The sequence below is a fragment of the Labeo rohita genome, chromosome 4 (genome assembly GCF_022985175.1).
Source record: "Labeo rohita strain BAU-BD-2019 chromosome 4, IGBB_LRoh.1.0, whole genome shotgun sequence".
Taxonomy (NCBI): domain Eukaryota; kingdom Metazoa; phylum Chordata; class Actinopteri; order Cypriniformes; family Cyprinidae; genus Labeo; species Labeo rohita.
Genome location: NC_066872.1, coordinates 40,943,948 through 40,966,644, shown reverse-complemented (window position 1 = coordinate 40,966,644; position 22,697 = coordinate 40,943,948). Strand labels below are relative to the sequence as shown.

The window sequence follows — 22,697 nt, the reverse complement described above, 5'->3', positions numbered from 1 at the left end:
CGGAGGAAGAGGAAAACCTTGCACAATTATTTGAACATCGCACTTATCTGAAAGTTGACAAACAGCGCCACCTGCTGCTCAACGGTCGATAAGAAGCGTCTGTTATTGTCAATAGTATGTTCCTGCTCCAGTAGTGAATTCCTGCAGAACCGGAGGGTGCAGTTTCAGGTCCGCAGATCTAGGACCGCATTTCTAAGACCCTATTTTTTGTGACAGCGCCATATAGAGGAGACCTGAATCAAGCATAAAACAAAAACTATTCATTTTTTATCTTTCCATCTTATTTTTAAATGTAAGACCTGGTGTAAACTTGTGTTCGAGGCGTGTCAGCAATCTCCATTTAGCCTTTTTAGCTGTGCAATCCTGGTGAAAAAAACAGCATAAGCTGGTAGGTATGTTTTGATGCTGGAATGCTGGTTAGGTAGGTTTTGATGCTGGTTTAAGATGGTCCTTTCCTGGTTTTTGCTGGTCATGTTGCTGGTCAAGGACCAGCATAAACCAGCAAAGGACCAGCTTAAACCAGCATCAAAACCTAACCAGCATCCCAGCATCAAAACATACCTACCAGCTTATGCTGTTTTTTTCACCAGGGAAAACAGTTAATTGTTCTGCTGAATGTTATAAACTAGCATTTGTATTCAAATTATCTTACATTTATTAATATACCAATAAACACACTAATTTGTAGTGCAGTTGTTTTACTGTACTGCATTTTATGCGTGTCACACATCAGACGTGAATCGCTGTGCTGCGGCTAATAAATTGAAGTCTCGCAAAGATACAAGTCTTTCCTTACAAAAAAACTGAATTGAAAACCAGAATATATATGGAATATATTGAAATAAATTAGGTTAAATATTTCAATAGGATTTCCAATGTTAAGGGTATGTTAAGGAGTTGGTTAGGACAATAATTAAGTGTATACAACACAGTGTATACACAAGTGTAAACAACTACATATTTCTTTAAAATATAACAACATACAGAGCTGAATAGCAAGCACTATTAAATAGTATAAGCAGCTAAATACATACATAAATACAATAAATAAATAAAATAATACAAAAAAACAAACAAAACAAAACAAAAAAACTATAGGGTCCTAGAAATGCGGCCCTAGAAATGCGGTCCTGAAACTGCAGCCTCCGGTTGTGCAGCAACACCCTTCTCTCCTTCAGAACCGCAGTTGCAGGACCGCATTTCTAGGACCCTATTTTTTGTGACAGCGCCATCTAGACAAAAACTATTCATTTTAAATCTTTCCATCTTATTTTTAATGAAAGAGCTGGTGTGAACTTGTGTTCGAGGCGAACTTGTGATCTCCATTTAGCCTATTTAGCTGTGCGAAACAGATCATTGTTCTGCTGAATGTTATAAACTAACATTTGTATTCAAATAAAATTACATTTATTAATGTACTAATAAACAGTAATTTGTAGCGCAATTGTTTTACAGTTTATTGCACTTTATGTGTGTCACACATCAGACGTGAATTGCTGTGCTGTGGCTAATGAACTGAAGTCTGCAAAAATACAAGTCTTTCTTTAAAAGAAAATGGAATTTAACACCAGAATATATGTGACCCTGGATCACAAAACCAGCCATAAGGGTCATTTTGTCAAAATTGTACTAAGCCTGCATTTATTTGATCTAATGTACGGCACAAACATAACAATTTTGAAATATTTTTACTATTTAAAATAACTGTTTCTATTTGAATATATTTTAAAATGTAATTTATTCCTGTGATTTCAAAGCTGAATTTTTAGCATCATTACCCCACACTGTAAAAAACAATTTGTTGAGTCAACTTAAAATAATTTGTAACCTGGCTGCCTTAAAATGTTAAGTTCAGTCAACTCAAAAAAAGTTTATTCAACTTGAAATGTTAAATTACACTAAGTGACAACTTAGATATTTGAGTTGAATCAACTTACAATTTTAAAGCAGCTGGGTTACCCATCTGTTAAGTTTAGCAACACAAATATCTAAGTTGTTACTTAGTACAACTTAACATTTCAAGTTGAATAAAGTTATTTTAGTTGACTGAACTTAAAATTTTAAGGCAGCGGGGTAACAAATTATTTTAAGTTGACTCAACAAATTGTTTTTTATTTTTTACAGTGCAGTCTTCAGTGTCACATGATCCTTTAGAAATCATTCTAACATTCTGATTTGCTGTTCAAAAACATTTATTATTATTATGTTGAAAACAGCTGAGTAGTCGAGTTTCTTTGATGAATACGAAGTTCAAAAGAACAGCATTTATCTTAAATATAAATCTTTTGTAACATTGTAAAATGTCTTTATCATCACTTTTGATCAGTTTAAAGCATCCTTGCTAAATAAAAGTATTAATTTCTATAATTTATTTCCCAAAAAGAAAAATAAATACTGACTCCAAGCTTTTTCATGGTTGTTACAAGAGCTTTTTATTTAAGATAACTGCTGATCTTTGGATCTTTCTATTCATCAAAGAATCCTGAAAAAATGCGCTCAACTGTTTTAAATATTGATAACAATAATAATAATAATAATAATAATAATAATAATAATAATAAATGTTTCTTGAACAGAAAATCAGCATATTAGAATGATTTCTGAAGGATCATGTGACTGGAAAATAAATTACATTTTAAAATATATTCAAACAGAAAGCAGTTATTTTAAATAGTAAAAATATTTTAAAATGTTACTGTTTTTGACTGGTATTAATTAATGAATTAATGAATTTAAAAAATAAAAAAATATATATATATATATATATATATATATATATATATATATATTTAAAAATGTAGCATGATATCACATGATATGCATATGGAGAAAGTTGGGAAAATGCTTCTTGAGGATTGCATTCAATTGTGTAACTGAACTTTAATTGACTCATACCATATAGTTGCTAAGATATAGGTCTTGTGGAAATTTCCTTTTGTGAAAACTAGTCCTGGTCTCTCCTAAAATGCTCAACAGGTCATTTCATAATTACTTAAATGAAACTATGATTCACATGCAGTATATATGAAACAAAATGAAATATTTCACCATTTTCAAAATGCAGTTCCACAAAGCCTTTTGCACCACACTCTGTGCGTCAGTCTATTAAATTACTTAGTATAAGAAATCATGATCCTGATTCATAAAAATAGTCTTCTTTTAACATTTTAGTTTGCATTAATCAAAAGCAGAACAAAACAGAAACGTTTTGACTCAAGGCCTTCTTCAGTGCAACACACATTCAAAATAAAAGTCTTTTCAACTGTATTTTGTAATAAAACACTTTTTTTTTTTACTTTTTTTTAAAAGTAATTAATACTTTTATTTAGCAAGGATGTTACATGGATAAAATGTGATGGTAAAGACTTACATTGTTACAAAAGATTTCTTGAGTAATGACTCAAAAATTCAGCTTTGCATCATAGGAATAAATTATATTTTAAAGTATATTAAAATAGAAAACCCATTATTTAAAATTGTAATAATATTTCACAATATTACTGTTTTTATTGTAGTTTTAATCAAATAAATGCAGCTGTAATTTTATTTTTTACATTGTACAGCAAAACACATTTACAATTACACACTAATTCAGAAAGACCTATTTTATCATGTGCTCAGCGTTTCTGTGTGCCATTTGCATGCAATTTTAATGATGAGATTTTTATGTACTTATTACAGGAATTCATACATTAAAAAGAAGAAGAAAGACAAGGAAAGAAGAACTCATTCTGTCATTTCTTATAACAGATTACAACAGATACATGACAGTAACAAAGGAACTGGTGATCGTGAGGCCATTCATGCTTTCAGGTTATATCAGAAGCCCACAAATCAGTAACTATAAAGACATTATAACACATGTAAGTTTTATGTGAGGGAAAACATAAATTACAATCATCACAGACAATAAAAACAAGATAAACAAAAAAAAAAAAACAGCATTAAACAAGATATTAAATACATTTAGTGTTTAAATTTTGTATCGTTTTAAAATGCTAAAATGTTTACCAATCTTCATTAAAAACACTGAAAATTTGTAAAAACAAAACGCTATATTAAATTTGAATAATTTCAGAATTAAGCTTGTTCTAATATTCAGATTTGCTGCTCAAAAAACATTATTAGTATTATAGCTGAGTAGATTTTTTCCAAGTTTCTTCGATGAACAGAAAGTTCAGAAGAACAGCATTTATCTCAAATAGAAACCTGTTGTAACATCAAAAATGTCTTCATCATCACTTTTGATCAGTGAAGGATCAGCTGAAGGCACTGAAGACTGGAGTAATGATGTTGAAAATTTAGCTTTGATCACAGGAATAAATTACATTTTAAAATATATTCAAATAGAAAACAGCTATATTAAATAGTAAAAATATTTCAAAATTTTACTGTACTTTGGATCAAATAAATGCAGGATTGGTGAGCGAAAGAGACTTATTTAAAAAAAAAGAATTACATATCTTACTGTTCAAAAACTTTTGACTGGTAGTGTATAATATATATTAACTGTAAATAACAAACTACGTTTTCCCTGTTATTTTATTTTAAATAAAATAAATAAATAAAATAAAGCTTTTTAAATAATGAGATAAATGAACAAGTATGAACAGACTGAGTAGACAGATAGATACAAAGACAGGAAGTCAACAAGGATGCTAAGGAAGTTTGCAAGATTCGAAATGTGTAATTTAAATCTATGTATATATAAACAAAAGTGTTTCACAAACGGGGAATAAAAATAGTGATGTTACTGTCAGCATCCATTGCCGCAATTCTGCATTAGCTAATAAACCGCCACTATAAAAGGACCTGTTCATTGTAGAAATAACAGTCAAGGTTACAGATAAGAGCTGAAGACGAGTTCACTACAAGATCCAAGAAACATGAAGACCTCGACCCTCCTGTGTGTCTGTTTATTAGGCTTTAGGTGAGACCTAATGAACCATTGTCATTATACCAGAAGTTTTTCAACTTTTTATGAGGTATAATTGTGTGCATAGTTGTTCTACTTCTCTTAAGTGATGGTGGTTTTATAATTCACATGGTTTCTGTTGTAGTTACTGTCTGGCAGTGGACGACGTGTATGAATATCTGTGGGAGAAGAATAAAGACATCGCCGTTAAGACAATCGAGTCGGACTTCCTGAGACAAATGGAGAACGGCAGCCTGCAGGCAGAGCGATACGTCAACTTCACCATCCAGGACATCGGCTATCTACTGAAAGTCACCAAGATGTTAAAGAGAATGAGTGCCAAAGTTGCTCTTCCCAACGACATCAAGGACTTCATGAAAAGCAGATACTCGAGCTACAAAAGCTTTGCAGACTTCATGCTCAAACAATACTTTTTCAAGGTAAGAATTGAAAAAAAGACTTTAAATATTCCAAGTTACTTCTGAATTGACTAAAGATGCTTTACACTGCACAGGGTGAGCCTAACATTCAGCAAACCCCAGCTATGAGGAAGTATCTGGCGTACTACAGAAACTTGATGGACAATGAAGAGTCGCTGTACTTCACCGTGGGTCTTCTGCCCTGCTCCAGACTCTGGGTTTGGCTGGGTAATACTCTCAACATCCCTCCAACCAATGCCTACTATACCTGGAAGGTGGGGAATATGGGCGGCCATCCTGAGAAACACTACAAAGCTCTGCTGAATAAGTATCTCGACACAACTGAGAAAGTGGCAAAGGCTAATGGCATATTCCGTGCACAGATGCAGAATGAGCATGATTTCTTCCTCTCGTCTTGAGAGAGAAGTGTTGCAAATAGCCTGTTGTCTGAGCAACTTAAAGTTTGAATATTTGGTTGCATATTTTAAGGTTAATAATTTAAAAATAATTTAATGATAATTAATCATTTAAAAATAATTTAATATTGTATCCAAGTATAATGTAAGCTTTTAATCATGAACAATTGCATATCCACAGTCAATTTAAACAGAAAAGTAATTTTGGTCTATTGCATCTGAATATTCAGTGTCTACAATAAAAATATCTTCTATTATGTCTGATATCTTGCATTATTATTATTTTTTTTTTAAATCTTTCTGCTCTATAAAAAATTATTTCGCAGTTTAGTTGTTTCAATTATTTTTTTTTATGTTGGCACAACTTGTTAGTTGCTGAATTTGTTCATTCAACTTTTTCACTGTCTTCACTAGTTTGTAAGTTGACTGAACTAGAGTATTTGTCCTCTCAACTCAAAAAAAAATGTGTTGAATCGATTCAATGACAACATCACTTATTGCGATATGTTGTGAAGACCGTTGCAGACGGAAGACGTTCATCAGATATGTAAAATTTGAAACATTTCTCAGAATACAAATACAAATATATATATATATATATATTTTCTGCATTTACATTTTCTGTGTGTGTGTGTGTGTGTGTATATATATATATATATATATATATATACAGTATTCAACATTCGAAGTGGATCAAAAAAGTTAATCAAAGTTGTTCTAAGACAACTTTGATGAAAGGTTTTGATCCACTTCAAATGCTGACTACTGTATATATGGTAATTCATGGTAATACAAATCAATACTGTTTAGGCATGTTGTAGGGGCCCACAGTAAGTGAGCAATTGTTGAATTATCATAACTAAAAGACCTGTATATGACATACAATTATCTTTATAGTAACATTGTCTGTATTATATATCATCTGGTATTGGAGATGTTGTATCAGCTGGCAATGTGCCATTTCCCGAACAATCTTATAGGAGGAATAATGAACCAGAAAAACTTGAAATTTACCTTGACGATTTGTTTGTAGAAATGCTTCAAAAACGACAAATCAAGCGGGATAAGAAAGAGGAAAGGAGAAAACGTCAGAGGAAGGGACGAGAGAGACCCAGAGGAGCATCAGAGGATGATTGTTAAACTAAGGGAATTGATTTGATTGATCAGAAAACAAAGAGACATAAACAAGAGAATAATAAAGTTGGTGAGGGAAATGATTGCTCTGAATGATTTTTATTCTGAATTGAATTCTGTTATGGAGGATTTAGAAACATTGAGACTTCAAACTACTGCTCTCACCTCTAAGGGTTATTAAAATGTGAAATGTGTGTGTGCGAGAGGTGAGAACAGCTCAAACAAAATGTTGTAAAGAAGATGCATCTGCAACATGGTTGCAGATGGACCTGCTAAAAAGATGATTGCTTGTATTTTACTTTTCTTGGCTATGCAAGGTGTATTACATTTAATTTCCAGAAGTATGCTGTTGCAGCACAGGAAAAAGATGTTTTGCTTAAGATACTAAAGGCGTTATGAAAGGTGTCTAAAATGAAAATGGCTCTGTCTGACTGCACTTGAAGATAATGCATATGTACAGTTTGAACTTGTGATACTCAGGTTGAACTTTTGACTCTTGCAACATCTGAGTGAGTGTAAAACCACACTTATAATCTATTTAGGATTTGTCATGGCAATAGGCCCCCACACATGAAAAAGAGTGATATGATGTGTATGTGTATGTACCAAAATGTGTGACTTATATGGACATGCAAGGAGGAGACTTTGTGATGCTTGTGGCAGACTACAAAATGCCAGTGCTTGATCTTCTTCCTTGCCACACCTCGGGTGAAGACTTTCTCGCTGTTATTTTGAATTTATTGCTTATGAGTTATTGTTATATTAAACCGAAACCATTTCAAATGGTGATTCACTTTAACCTCTCTTAAAACATGACTCAGAGTGATTTATTTATTATAACCTATTATCTGAACCTGAAAGAATTCCTTCCAAGCCCCAAGTGACCAGACCAGGCTGATCCAGTCAGGACAACTTCAGAGAATATTGAACGGTAGACTACGCACACAACCCATAAGGTGAGAGCTGTTTCAATAGAAGTGGAGCTGGCTTACTATAAGGGTGAGAACATTGTTGAGGTAGTTAGTACCGGGGTAGAATATTCACTGGAAACACAACAGAGACGATATAAATGTAACTTCAGAAAAGTTGGAACATTCCCCTTTTAGCTTTCTAACAGCTTCAGTCATTTTATTTTGATTAAGGAACCCAAAGGGTGGGTCCAGAAAGTTTGCCATGGTAATATCTTGCTGCATCTGGGTCAGCTTTTCTTTGGCAATGGTGCTGGATCTGAAATTGAAATTTTCTTTGCCTTGGTGCGGATGTCATAGAGGGAAGAAACCTGGTTGAACAATTTAACTATTAAATTAAGTGCATGTGCAATGCAGATTGTGTACCTCACTTGTAGAATCTTTGCACAAGCAATCATATTTGCTTCAGCATTTGTGAAAAAGTCATTTTACCTTTGCCTTGATTTCCCACTTCATAAACTTTTTTTAAAGGGCTATATTTTCAGCTGTGTGGTTATCTGGAAACTTCTCTACCCCCAGCAAGACAGTGGTGAGTGTATTATTACACCATCAATGTAGTGGTAGGTTATGGCCAAGTAAGAGTCCATGTTAAGTGATGTCCACATATTTGAAGTTAAAGAGACAGTCTTGACATTTTGCAATTCAGCCTTTGCCTTGACCTTGGCTTCCTCATATTTTGAGTCCACCATTTTCTTCAAGGCCTAAATGTGTAACAGTAAAATAAATGTAAAATAAAGATTGTTTATATATTATCCAGTGTAAATTTTTAAATTGGACACACACCTGCCTGCTTGGTAGTACATAAGTAGGATCCAGAGCATGAATGGGACCCCTGAAGCCTTCAACCTCAATCACTGAAAACGTATGAGAGTCTTTGATGACCATATTCACCTCATCAACCATCTGCTTTTCGAGAACCTGAAGGGAAGAGCATGTTTTAATGACAAATACAAGTCATAGGTAAACGTCATCATGAAATTATGATAATACACCCTGTGTACTTTGTGTATGTACAGGATTGGTCTCAAGTTGTGCAGTCTCGTGAAGAGCTCTATTGTGTCTACGCATGGAGGAAGTATATTTGAATATATAAGCTCCTTATCACACACACCAAGCATCTAACCTTTTACACAAATTAAATAAAGATTTAGATGACTTGGGAAATTTTAGTGAATTAGTGATATGCATTATACACTAAAACATACCCTATTGGAAGATATCAATTCAAAATGTCCCCAAACAGGTAAATTTCTTCCAGGTAAAAAAGAGGAGAGGGAGAAAGAGAGAAACGAAAACAAGAAAAAGAGAAAGCAATGACACCAAAGTAACTAAGTATTAAACTAACTAGCTAACAATTAAAACCAAAACAAGAACATAAAAAAAAACTGATTTGTTTAATATTATCTATGTCTTAGAAAGCTTTCAAACTACACTGTACTTCTCATAGTACAACCAACCAACCAGACTGTGCCAGATACGACCATTAAAGGTAAGGATTCAACCTGCAAACCGAAGCACGCACGTGATTAAACAGAAAGTGAGGCTTCGTTTGTCATCGACCATGTGATTCTGTAACAACAATACACGCCTCAAAACGGAGTTTCAATTGAAATTGCGCTGCATCCTTGATACGCGCAACGGATCCTCAGTGTCATATGTAACATCACTATAGAAATACCTGTGCCTCCTCATCCTGGACTCCATTTCCCAGATACCCTCTGCCTAGAAAATAATTATTAGACAACACCTGTTTCCAGAGAACCATAAAAGGTTGCACTCACACACTTTGTTGAGTATTGTTTGTTTGTTTGTCTGTTGCTTTGATTCCCAGCCATTCCGTGTTCCTTGTGTTTCCTGTCTTGTTTCTTGCCTTGCCTAGCCTAGTTTTGATTTCTGGACTTTTTCTGTTGTGGACTGATTGATGATAATTTGCAGCCTGCCCTGATCTTATGCCTGTTTATGAATTACACCTTGCCTGGCCGCTATTGTTGTGTTTGCTGATGATTGACCCTGCCTGTATGAATTGGATTGTAATTACGCCTCAACCCTGTTATCACACTCCTCGATACGTTAACAGTCCAAACAGTTTGAAAATTAATTTTGCAATGAATGTTTACGAGTTTCTCTGGGAGAACAATACAGATATCGCCAATAAGACGATCCGGGTGGACTTACTGATACAAATGCAGAACGGCAGCCTTCAGGCAGAACGATATGTCAACTTCACCATACAAGACATTAACTGTGTACTGAACAAGACTAATATGTTGAGGAAAATGAGCGCAAATGTAACTCTGCCCAACGACCTCAAGAACTTTTTAAAGGCAGATACTCAAGTTTTGCCCGATTTCATGCTCATACACTTTTTTTATTTTTTTTTAAGTAAGAACAGGTAATCAAAGAAAAAAAAAAACACTTTCAAGATGCTTCTAAATTCACTGAAGATGCATTATATTCTCAATTCCACAGGGAGAACCCTCCATTCAGCAAACTCCAGCTATAAGGAAGTATCTGTTTTTTTCATTCTGTTCCTCTAGTTTCACCAGTTTCACCACATCTGTACAATTTCCTTATAACATCACCAAACAATTACACTGACAAAGGAGAATTAATTATGCATTATTTTTTTCATTACACAATCAGTGAGCGCATACAGTATATAAAACTCTCTTCATGAGAACAGGATGAGACCGTTTGGATTGGAGATCCAAAGGAAGGTAAAGACAACTGCAAATCAAGACACAAGAAACATGAAGACTGTGGCCTTTCTCTGTTTCTGGTTCTTATATTTTAGGTAAGGTCTTAATGTTTATTGTCTTAACTTTGGCATGATTGCTGAATATTGTATTTACACTCGTAAACTGAACAAACTGATCTAAAAAACATTTTCATCTCTTTAATAAATGGGGATCTTATGAGGCTCTTCATTGATTTTCCTTGGCCTTTCACTGATCAAAAATGCAGGAAAGCTTGTAATGAAGAGTCTCATCTAGTGACAATTACTAACCTTCTTGTCTAAGAATTCAGTTTAAAAACGGTTTGTGTGTATAACAGGTACACTCTCTGTAACAGTCCTAGTAACAGTTTGAAAACAAAACCTGCAACGGATGTTTATGAATTTCTCTGGGAGACCAATATAGACATCGCCAATAAGACGATCCAGGTGGACTTCCTGACTCGAATGCAGAACGGCAGCCTGCAGGCGGGACGATATGTCAACTTCACCATCCAGGACATTAACTACGTACTGAAAGTGACTGAGATGTTGAAGACAATGAGTTCAAAAGTAAATCAGCCCTATGACCTCAATAACTTCTTTAAAGGCAGATACTCAAGCTACAAAAGTTTTGGCGATTTGATGCTCCAGCAATACTTTTTTAAGGTAAAACCAGAAAAAACAAAGACTTCAAACATTTCAAGTTGCTTCTGAATTGACTGAAGATGCTTTATACTCCACAAGGTGAGCCTTCCATTCAGCAAACTCCAGCTATGAAGAAGTATCTTTCATTCTACAGAAACCTGATGGACAATGAAGATCCGCTGTACTTTGCTGTGGGTCTTCTGCCCTGCACCAGACTCTGGATTTGGCTGGCTAAAAGTCTCAACATTCCTCCAACCAATGCCTACTACACTTGGAAGGTAGAGAATATGAGCGGCCATCCTGAGAAACACTACAAAGCTCTGCTGAATAAGTATCTCAACACAACTAAGAAAGTGGCAAAGGCTAATGCTGTATTCCGTGCACAGATGCAGAATGAGCATGATTTCTTCTTTTCGTCTTAAGTAGTTATTACACAGAAGTGTTGCAGATAGGTTTCTTTCTGAGCAACTCAACATTCTATGAAAACATGATTTGAAATACTTAGAAAATTTTGAATAATTTCATTACGTCTTTTAAGATTATGCAATACAAATCACTGAATCATTTTAAAATAATTTAATCTTTTAAGAAAGTCTCATGTAAACTTTTAATCATGAAAAAGTGTATGTCCACATCCAATTTAAATAAAAGTGTAATTCTTTGCTTTTACGCCTGAATATTCACTGTCTGTTATATTACCTAGCAAAAATAAACAAAATGTCTGATATGCACATTAAATCACATTTTATGGTGTTTTAAGGTTACTCCTTTTTTTTTTTTCATAAGATCATATGACCTCTCTAAAAGGCTATGTGGAATTTGTCATTTTGTACATGAAAAATCAATGCAAGGAACATCTGTTTTTACATACAGTGCCTCTTCTTTATATTATTTAACGATTGGGATACGTGGACGTTTCTTGCACATTTCTAACAGCATAAACAGATCAATTACTTCTCAGTAGATAACTTACAATTCTGCACAATCCTCTGCAATAACACAATCACTTTATGACATGGACAAAATCTGTACCAAGGAAATATTTAGTTCTAGCATCTAAAATGTGTGCGTGTTTTTTTTTTCTTCTGGTTTCACCGGAAGCAGCAGGCTTGGGTTACTCCAGGTCTGCACAAGTTCAGTAATTAAAAAAAAAAAACACTTTATAATCTACCAAGTCAAATTGAAGCTTTTAATCATCAAAAACTATGTTTGCAACCACATTTTTTTGGGAATTTGCAAACAATAATAAACAATATTACAATTATTTTACATTTTGTCTGAATATTTAGTGTGTTCAGCAGTTCATTTAACTTTTATAATCATAAACAGCTTTTGAACAATCTTCTACGTCTGATAGCATTTCAGGATTCTTTGATGAATAAAAAGTTTAAAAGTACAGCATTTATTTTAAATATTTATCTTTTTAAACAATATAAGTCTTTACTATCACTTTTTATCAATTTAACACATCCTTGCTGAACAAAAGTATTAATTTTCTATCATTTCTTTTGGAATTTGCAAACAATAATAAACAAGAATACAATTCTTTTCACATTTTGTCTGAATATTTAGTGTGTTCAGCAGTTCATTTAACTTTCATAATCAAAAAAAGCTTTTGAACAATCTTCTAGAAGATTGTTCAAAAGCTTTTTAAGATTATAAAAGTCAAATAGCTCACATTACTTTTGTTAAATCTAAAATCTGAAAAAAAATTTTTAACATTTTTGTTCTGTATTTTTATTGTGATTTTATGATCATTTTAATTCCTTTTTATGTAAAGCATTTTGAATTACCTTTGTTTATGAAATGTGCAATAGAAATAAACGTGCCTTGCATATGGTTACATTTCAGATTCAAGTTTTTCTTTAGATATACTTAAAAATTTATATATTTAGATTCACAATGAACTAACGGCAATGAACTAAAGATAAATATGTTTTTTTTGTATTTTAATATACTTTAAAATATAATTTATTTCTGTGATGCAACCTGAATTTTTAACATCATCATTTCCATCATTCAGCATCACATGATCTTTCAGAAATCACTTTAATATGCTGATTTATTATCAATTTTGAAAACAGTTGTGTTGCTTAATATTTTGTTGGAACCCGTGATACTGTTTCCAGGATTCTTTAAAAGTACAGCGTTTATTTTAAATAATAAAGTCTTTACTATAATTTTTTATCAGTTTAACACATCCTTGCTAAATAAAAGTATTAATTTATGTCCAAAAAAAGAAAGAAAAAAAATGTACTGACCCCAAACTTTTGAAGAGGAGTGTATATTGCAAAAAAAAAAAAAAAAAGAAGTTCTTTTTAACGTTTTATTCATGATTATTATTCCTAAAAAAAGGTTTCACAAGATCGAAAAATTAAGCAGCATGTTGAACCGTTTTCAACATTGATAATAAATCCACATATCAGAATGATTTCTGAAGGATCATGTGACACTAAAGACTGGAGTAATGATGCTAAAAATTCAGCTTTGCTCATAGGAATAAATTATATTTTAAAGTATATTAAAATGGAAAATCACTATTTTAAATTGCATATTTTTCCTCAAATATTTTTCCTCCAATAAATGCAGCTTTGATGAGCATGAGAAACTTCTTTAAAAACATGTTAAAAAATCTAATTCCAAACTTTTGAACGGCAGTGTAGCCTATATAAACTAGAACTTAGTTTAACAGTTTGATTAGTTAATGAGTAATGTAAATCAATAACACAATCACTTTATGTCAGCAAAATGTTCAACTGTATCAAGGTTTGGACCTTTTTTGGACAAAGCAGCATACGATTAACTAATCAGCGAGCACATACAGTGTAAAACTGTCTCTTCATGTAAACTGGATCAGACAGCTTGGATTGGAGATTAAGGAAGGTGAAGACAACAAATCAAGACACAAGAAACATGAAGACTGTGGTCTTTCTCTGTTTTTGGCTCTTATATGTTAGGTAAGGTCAAAAAACATTTATTATCTTGACACATCCATGGCATGATTACTGAATGTTTACACTTGCAAACAAGAACAAACCGTTCTAAAAACACTTTTCGTTTCTTTAATTGAACTGGGGATCAATTAAATAGATGATTTTCATTGGCCTTTTACTAATCAGAAATGCAGGAGAGCTTGTAATGAACTCTAGCAACAATTACTAATCTTCCTGTCTAAGAATTCAGTTCAATAATGGTTTGTGTGTAAAACAGGTACGCTCTCTGTAAAAGTCCTAGTAGCAGTTCAAAAATGAAATCTCCGATGAATGTTTATGAGTTTCTCTGGGACAACAATACAGACATCGCCAATGAGACGATCCATGTGGACTTCCTGATACAAATGCAGAGCGGCAGCCTGCAGGCGGAGCGTTATGTCAACTTCACCATACAAGATATTCACTATGTACTGAACGTGACTGATATGCTGAGCAATATGAGTGCAAAAGTAAATCAGCCCAGTGACCTAAAGATCTTCTTTAAAGGCATACACTCAAGTTACACATTTTTTGCCGATTTGATGCTCCAACAATATTGTTTCAAGGTAAGAACCGAAAAACAAAGAAAAAACTTGCAGCTTGGTTCTGAATTCACTGAAGATGCTTTATATTCTCATGTCTACAGGGTGCACCTCCAATTCAGCAAACTCCAGCTATGAGGAAGTACCTTTCATTCTACAGAAACCTGATGGACAGTGAAGAGCCAATATACTTTGCTGTGGGTCTTCTGCCCTGCTACAGACTCTGGGTTTGGCTGGCAGATCATCTCAACACTCCTCCAACCAATGCCTACTACACTTGGAAGGTGGAGAACATGGGCGAGCATCCTGAGAAATACTTCAGAGCTCTGCTGAATAAGTATCTTGACACACCTGAGAAAGTGGCGAAGGCTAATGGCATATTCCGTGCACAGATGCAGAACGAGCATGATTTCTTCCTCTCGTCTTGAGAGAGAAGTGTTGCAAATAGCCTGTTGTCTGAGCAACTTAAAATTCTAAATTATTTGAAGTATTTTTTAAAATATTTGGTTACATATTTTAAGATTAATATGCAATAAAAATATTTAATCACTTAAAATAATTTAACATTTTATCATAGTATAATAATCATGATCAACTGTATATCCACAGTCTATATAAACAGAAATTGTAGAAAGTTTTAGTCTACTGTATTTGAATATTCAGTGTCTGTACCCATCAACAATAAACATATATTTTATTATGTCTGATATCTTGCATTATTTTATAAACAATCTTTTTGAAACATGTCAAATAAAATTTTTTAGAAGAAAAACACACAACACTAAAATAATACAAAATATAAATATAATATCATGCCTGAATACTCAATGTATGTTGCATTATACTCTAATACATCTGATATGCATATTAGTTTTGAAAATCTATCTTAATTCTTAATAAACAAAACAAAAACAAGCCACATTTAATGGTGTTTTATGGCTACCTCTTTTTAAAATTATTTTATTTTAATTCATTTAATAACTATATTTTTTCCATATGATCTCTCTAAAAGGCTTGTGGAATTTGTCATTTTCAATGTGAAAAAATCTAACCAATGCAAGAAACTCAAATATGCTTGTGTCAATGCCTTTTTCAAGCAAAACTGCTTAACAATATTTAACGATTGAGATGTGCGGAAGCACATTTCTAACAGCAGAAACAGATCAATTACTTCTCAATAGACAACTTATGCACAGTTGTGAACATTCTTCTGTAGATCATTCAACACTCCTCCAACCAATGCCTACTACACTTGGAAGGTGGAGAACATGGGCGAGCATCCTGAGAAATACTTCAGAGCTCTGCTGAATAAGTATCTTGACACACCTGAGAAAGTGGCGAAGGCTAATGCGGTATTCCGCACACAGATGCAGAATGAGCATGATTTCTTCCTATTCCTAATCTTCCAATTAAACAAAAATACTCTGATATGCCTCTGATATGGCTGATATGCACATCTTAAATCCTGAACACAAAACAAACATTTAGCCACATTTTATGGAGTTTTATGGTTACTTCATTTCAAATTACAAATCTTTTGCCGATTTGATGCTCCAAAAATATTGTTTCAAGGTAAGACTGGAAAAACAAAGAAAAAACTTGCAGTTTGGTTCTGAATTCATTGAAGATGCTTTATATTCTCATTTCTACAGGGTGCACCTCCAATTCAGCAAACTCTAGCTATGAGGAAGTACCTTTCATTCTACAGAAACCTGATGGACAGTGAAGAGCCAATATACTTTGCTGTGGGTCTTCTGCCCTGCTACAGACTCTGGGTTTGGCTGGGTAATACTCTCAACACTCCTCCAACCAATGCCTACTACACTTGGAAGGTGGAGATCATGGGCAAGTATCCTGAGGAATCCTTAAAAGCTCTGCTGAATAAGTATCTTGACACACCTGAGAAAGTGGCGAAGGCTAATGGCATATTCCGCACACAGATGCAGAATGAGCATGATTTCTTCCTCTCGTCTTAAATAGTTATTAAACAGAAGTGTTGCAAATTCTCAGCAACATTCTATGAAAACATGATTTGAAATACATCTTTTAAGATTATGCAATAAAAATTACTGAATCGTTTTAAAATAATTTAATCTTTTAAGCAAGTCTCAAGTAATCTTTCAATCATGATATCTGTATGTCCAAAGTAAATCTAAACACGAAATGTAATTCTTTGCTATTATGCCTGAATATTCACTGTCTGTTGTATTACCCAGCAACAATTAAACAAAAATACTCTGATATGCCTCTGATATGGCTGATATGCACATCTTAAATCCTGAACACAAAACAAACATTTAGCCACATTTTATGGTGTTTTATGGTTACTTCATTTTTTAATGAGTTAAAAACTATATTTTGATACAATTATTTTATTTTTCCATATGATCTCTCTAAAAGGCTATGTGGAATATGTAAAAAACATCAGTTTTTACATACCTCTTCAACTAAATACAGAAAAGAAACTGTACATATATTAATGTTCTGATGAATTGCACACTTATGTGAGAAGATATTTGACCGTATTTTACACATTAACACATAACATACTTTTTTTACACATAATATGAATTTGAATTTTCTTTTCTATTTTAAATAAATTCTGTTCTTTTTAACATTCTAAAGTCTCATTCCAAACTTTTGAACGGCAGTGTAGCCTATATAATCTAGAACTTAGTTTAACAGTTTGATTAGTTAATGAGTAATGTAAATCAAACGTCATCTGAATTTTTATGATATGTAAGACAAGTGTCAGTGCACTTTACCCCAGTTAACGTTATATAAACAGTACACGCGTGCTGCTGTTCAGTTCATCTCGTCGACTCTGTGCTGGATTAAAGATGTCCCGAGCAGCAGACAGACTAAAAGTGGTTTTGAATCACCTGGATCGGTCCTACGGTACTGTCGTATCCTTTTAGAGGCGCTTTTCTGGTGTAACACCATTTTGACCGCAGGCGAGCAGCGCGAAGAACTACACCGAGGAAGCTAAGCGGCTCCGGCCGCAGACAGTGAGCTGTTCCCGAATGACGTGGGCTGCACAAACCGAGGCTTTACGAACAGGCCTGGTTTATTATTTACTACTTTTATTTGATGGAAATGTTTATTTGTAACAACATTGGATCATATTTTAACTAGAATTACTCTCTTTCTATGATTGATTGATTGATAGATAAGTAAATAAATAAATAACGGCTTTTACCGTTATCTTTGTTATGTACAGTGATTATCTATTATGTGTTGATTGTATCTGTATAACTTACATTATGAACCTTAACCTGTGTCATTCAGCGAGCATCCTTCACTTCTGCACAAAATGTGTCATATCATCATCCTCAAGCCCTACAGTTAGTCAGCTTTCTTTAAATATTGCTGAAATTCATTTAATAGTTTGTTTTTGGTCTGTTTGAGAACTATATTCTGGCTTGTCTGCAGATACACTTTTGACACGGGCCTCCTGACTCCAGAACAGAGAATTGCCTATGAAGAGAATGGTTTCATACTCATCAAAAAATTGGTATCGCACGAGGATATTGAGAGATTCAGGCAAGACTGATCAAAACATTGAACATTCATTGATTTAGTTTGTAATTGTGGTATTTGCCTACTAAAGAATTACAAATATGCCTGAAAGACTACGTCTTTTAATTAAAATATTGAGTGAATACAAGAATGCCTTCTGTGTGAACTTAAATCTGCAATAGATAGTTTGACACACTTGATTATAAAATACATTGCTATGGACTTTCAGCCTCTGATAAGGTTAAGTAATGATACGAGGGGAAAATAAAACAATGTACTGACTTTCTAAAGTCACGCTTTGTAATTTGTCGTTAATGTTTCGTATGTTACAATAATATAGAGTCTTAATTTGGGGAGCAAATATTGATATTTATTTTGTAAAAGCAATGCACTGTTTTATATATCCACACAAGGTATTTTAGTATCCAGTTGTAAACACAGTCAGAAGTTTAATTAATGAAATATGCACCGGTAATCAATCAGAAATTCAGTTTAGTGAAATTAGATATTAGGCTGCATGTAAATGTAGGTACTGTGGGAGAGTTGAGGTAACTCAGAGTAAATCATTAACTGAATGTCTGTTTCAGTGCTCTTCTTTGTAAATAGTCTGTATGTAATTGAGTGCGTGTGTGTTTGTGTGTTTAACAGGAAAGAGTTTGAGCGCATCTCTAAGAGAGAGGTGAAGGTGCCTGGTTTGTTGATAATGAAAGATGTATCCATTGCTAAATCCGAGTTTGTTGAAGGTGAGAAGGCTGTGACCAAACTTCAGGACTACCAGGAAGATCCAGAACTTTTCCGCTACTGCACTTTACCACAGGTAGACACAAGCATGAGTACTATGCATACTCTACAAGGCAACAAGAATGTAATTTTCAGCTATATTTGATCACGTTTCTCAGATCCTGAAGTATGTGGAGTGTTTCACCGGACCCAACATCATGGCCATGCACACCATGCTCATCAACAAACCACCTGACACAGGTGTAGATTTGTTTGGACCTGGTGATTGGATTAAGCAGAATATTTGAGGAATTATTAAGTAATATCTAGATTAGCTGTGTATTTTTAACGTACACGACCAGTCAAAAGTTTTTGAACACTACGATTTTTAATGCATTTTAAAGAAGCCTCTTCTGCTGATCAAGCCTGCATTTATTTGATCCAAAGTACAGCAAAATAGTAACATTTAGAAATATTTTTACCATTTAAAATAACTGTTTTCTATTTGAACATATATTAAAATGTAATTTATTCCTGTGATTTCAAAGCTGAATTTTTAGCATCATTACTCCAATCACACAATCCTTCAGAAGTAATTCTAATATTTTGATTTGCTGCTCAAAAACATTTATTATTGTTGTGTTAAAAACAGCAGAAAAACAGTAGAATTTTTGCAGGTTTCTTTGATGAATTAATGAAATATCAGAAAAACAGTATTTATCTAAAATAGAAATCTTTTGTAAAATATTATAAATGTCTTCATCACTTTTGATCAATTTAAAGCATCCTTGCTAAATAAAAATAATAGTTTCTATAATTTCTTTGAACATTTTACTGTTGTTGCTGTTCTTTTGATCTAATAAATGCAGGCTTGGTAAGCAGAAGAGACTTCTTTAAAAAAAAACATTAAAAATCTTACTGTTCAAAAACTTTTGACTGGTAGTGTATGTATAAAATTTGAAAATATTTTATACATAAATACCTAAATGCACACTTCCTTCATACTTCCCAGGAAAGAAGACCTCTCGCCATCCTATGCACCAGGATCTACACTACTTCCCCTTCCGACCCGCAGACCGCATTGTGTGTGCATGGACCGCCATGGAGAAAGTGCACCGGGGGAAACGGCTGCCTTGTCGTCCTGCCCGGCTCTCACCATGGTACCCTGCAGGAACACGACTACCCAGAATGGGAGGTGAGAGAAGCCGAAGATGTGAGGATGATTACGCAGATGGTCTACATCAGCCAACCTCACTTTGCTTCTTTGTTTCCTTCCAGGGTGGAGTAAATAAGATGTACCACGGAGTGCGTAACTACGCCCCAGACCATCCCAGAGTGCATTTAGAGATGGAGAAAGGAGATACAGTGTTTTTCCATCCTTTGCTGATCCATGGCTCAGGAATGAACCAAACCAAAGGATTTCGAAAGGTAGGTATATCTGCTTGCGTAAAGCTTTTATGTTAATAATTAAGACATTTCCACTTGTGACAAGTTCAAATTTAAAAGAGTTGTAAAATAAAACCAATGGCTAATGGAAAACTTATCATTTAGATGCACAGGAGTAACTTGTGTGCACTTATTTCAGGCCATCTCCTGTCACTATGCCAGCTCTGACTGTTATTACATTGATGTGAATGGAACTACTCAGGAGAACATCAGCAATGAAGTGAAAGAACTTGCAGTCAAGAAGTATGGAGCTGATTCAGTCTCCTTTCAGGTGTGTTTACAGCTTTAGATAAATGCAAAGTTACTTTCATGCACACTTGGGTGGTTCAGTCAACTTTCTTTTGTATGCAGGACACCTGGGCTTTGCGGGGACGTCTGGTCCAAGGAGAAAGGACATCAATGTGATTGCCAGTGCTCATCTGTCTACTTAGAGAGAGAAAGACTTCACAACTGGAATAATTAACAGCACACAGCTGTTTGTTAATTATTTGACAATTTCCCTAAAATCTGATAATTATGCTTTGGCTAAAAGTACAAACTTTGACCATCAGGTGGCACTATAGGGATAAATCATGGTTCGCACATCTGTGCCTGGGACAGACAGTCCTGATACCGATCTAATATAAATGAAAGCCAGACATTGTAATATTACCATCAGTGGATCTTGATGTGGAATTTTCTTTAAGCAATGTAAGAACATTGGGAATTCATTGTCTTGGATTGATACTTCAGGTGTTTGTGAGAGAGTTTCCTGCAAGTAATTAGTGAGGTTATTGCTTATGTTGAAATACTTTGACCAGAATTTGAGTTCACAGCGGACACTTGGAAAGATATAATAGGGTACAGCAGAGCATTCAAACGGCCTTCATTTGAAATGTCTAAGATTGCTGATGGAAATTATGGTTTTGAAAGAATTAGAAGCAAAGCAATAAGAGGCAAATGTATTTTGCTATTGATTCTGGAATATTAAATGGATTGAACAACATTAGATCAGGTCTAACGTGCCTATTAACCTTTATGACACTACAGTGGTACTATCTTTGCCTTGACAATGATACTGCTTTTGGAGTTATAATCTAGTAAAATTAAAAGTTTCTACCATGTAATTTTGCTTAACATAAATAAACATTTATTTTAAATAAACTTATGGCTGATAAAGTTTCATATGTGAAATGTCAGTGTTTTACTTGTGTACAGGAAAACAAAATATAACTACATTTCCGGGGTTCAAGCACTTTAAGGCATTTAAGCACATATGAAAAAAGACATTACATGCTATTTAGCAAGCCATGTAACCACCTGAATCAATGATTTGAAAAGCTTTTTGGCAAATCCAGCTAATTTACCATAGAAATGTTTGGGGTGAGTTTTGGTGACGTTGTAGATTGTGTGAGTACTACCATCCCTCCAAGTTTCAAGTCTTTACGACTTACAGTTTGGTCTGCACGATCAGTTTTATGTGGAGACTGCTGATCCTTGGCCATTCGAACAATTACAACAGGGTTTCAGCACTATGCGCTTGAACCCCTAATAAACCTTTTCTGTGTGCACAGGTACATTTTCAGCTGTGGCTAAAAGGGATACAGATACGGCAGTAAATGTCGCAAAATCTTGCCATAAAATAACAATAAATTACCACATTCTGTTTTATTAACATCTACACTTACCCCAACCCTAGCGTGACAAAAACGACGCATTATTGATGTGCACTTGCCCAGTAACCTCAACCTTAATTTTATTGCGAGCATGCGCATGTTTTTCATGCGCACATTGCGCAATAGTGGCCTTCGTTTGGATTAAGCATGAGTGGTTTTCCAATCTCGATTAAGTAGATGTGAGCGAAATACACAATCTATTTATATATTTACCAGCTTACTGCAATCCAAATCTTTGATCATGCTGATTAAAAGCAGAATAAGTGGGCACTTTAGGAGCAGCCCATGAACGCTTGTTTGTTTCTCTCTCTGCATACGCGTATATAATAAACACCATACGTGCCCAGACTGCAGTCTTCATTGAAATCAAATTGCTTTTGGCAAATAGGTAAGTGTGCTGAATGAAAGTGGCTATTCAGGCTATTTAAAGTGGTCCATGGTACAAACTCCCTCAGACCAATTCAGACTACACCCTATCAACAACTTCCACAGAAATAAACACTGGAGCGGTGAGTTTGGTTCAGCATTGTTCACAGTTAAGAAATTGCCCTGGCTAAACTCACTAGATTAAGTTTAAAGGGATAGTTAACCCAAAAATTAAAATTTTGGCATTTAACCATCATGTTGTTC

General features: G+C 34.1%; 3 protein-coding genes across 5 annotated transcripts; all 3 read left to right on the top strand.

Moving 5' to 3' along the window:
• The first annotated feature begins 4,796 nt into the window (after positions 1-4,796).
• On the top strand, positions 4,797-6,367 carry LOC127163733 (uncharacterized). The gene is made up of 3 exons (XM_051107081.1): positions 4,797-4,930; positions 5,061-5,355; positions 5,430-6,367. The coding sequence occupies exons 1-3, from the start codon at positions 4,887-4,889 to the stop codon at positions 5,751-5,753; spliced, it is 663 nt and encodes a 220-aa protein (XP_050963038.1). The 5' UTR covers positions 4,797-4,886; the 3' UTR covers positions 5,754-6,367.
• A 7,626-nt stretch (positions 6,368-13,993) lies between these two features.
• LOC127164347 (uncharacterized) lies at positions 13,994-16,891 on the top strand. Of its 3 annotated transcripts, none has more exons than XM_051108227.1 (3): positions 13,994-14,170; positions 14,424-14,751; positions 16,380-16,891. In XM_051108227.1, exons 1-3 carry the CDS (start codon positions 14,127-14,129, stop codon positions 16,701-16,703), a joined length of 696 nt encoding a protein of 231 aa, XP_050964184.1. In that variant the 5' UTR covers positions 13,994-14,126; the 3' UTR covers positions 16,704-16,891. The 3 variants fall into 3 exon arrangements, with proteins under 3 accessions (XP_050964184.1, XP_050964183.1, XP_050964185.1); XM_051108226.1 differs by lacking the exon at positions 16,380-16,891 and adding an exon at positions 14,832-15,401; XM_051108228.1 differs by lacking the exon at positions 16,380-16,891 and adding an exon at positions 14,832-15,401 and having other exon boundaries at positions 14,044-14,170; positions 14,510-14,751.
• A 586-nt stretch (positions 16,892-17,477) lies between these two features.
• phyh (phytanoyl-CoA 2-hydroxylase) lies at positions 17,478-21,578 on the top strand. The gene is given in 10 exon segments (XM_051108452.1): positions 17,478-17,633; positions 18,016-18,071; positions 18,160-18,270; positions 18,895-19,063; positions 19,146-19,227; positions 19,979-20,085; positions 20,087-20,161; positions 20,245-20,394; positions 20,552-20,683; positions 20,764-21,578. Coding segments are annotated over 10 exon segments (1,002 nt in total). The 5' UTR covers positions 17,478-17,567; the 3' UTR covers positions 20,818-21,578.
• The last annotated feature ends 1,119 nt before the right edge of the window (positions 21,579-22,697 follow it).

What these genes read in the sequence shown, in the direction of transcription:
- LOC127163733 (XM_051107081.1), top strand. Translation starts at nt 4,887, where the DNA reads ATGAAGACCTCGACCCTCCTGTGTGTCTGTTTATTAGGCTTTAG. An exon ending in GTCTGTTTATTAGGCTTTAG is followed by an intron (nt 4,931 to 5,060) that starts GTGAGACCTAAT and finishes TTTCTGTTGTAG; the next exon opens with TTACTGTCTGGCAGTGGACG. An exon ending in TCAAACAATACTTTTTCAAG is followed by an intron (nt 5,356 to 5,429) that starts GTAAGAATTGAA and finishes TACACTGCACAG; the next exon opens with GGTGAGCCTAACATTCAGCA.
- LOC127164347 (XM_051108227.1), top strand. Translation starts at nt 14,127, where the DNA reads ATGAAGACTGTGGTCTTTCTCTGTTTTTGGCTCTTATATGTTAG. An exon ending in TTTTGGCTCTTATATGTTAG is followed by an intron (nt 14,171 to 14,423) that starts GTAAGGTCAAAA and finishes TGTGTAAAACAG; the next exon opens with GTACGCTCTCTGTAAAAGTC. An exon ending in TCCAACAATATTGTTTCAAG is followed by an intron (nt 14,752 to 16,379) that starts GTAAGAACCGAA and finishes TCATTTCTACAG; the next exon opens with GGTGCACCTCCAATTCAGCA.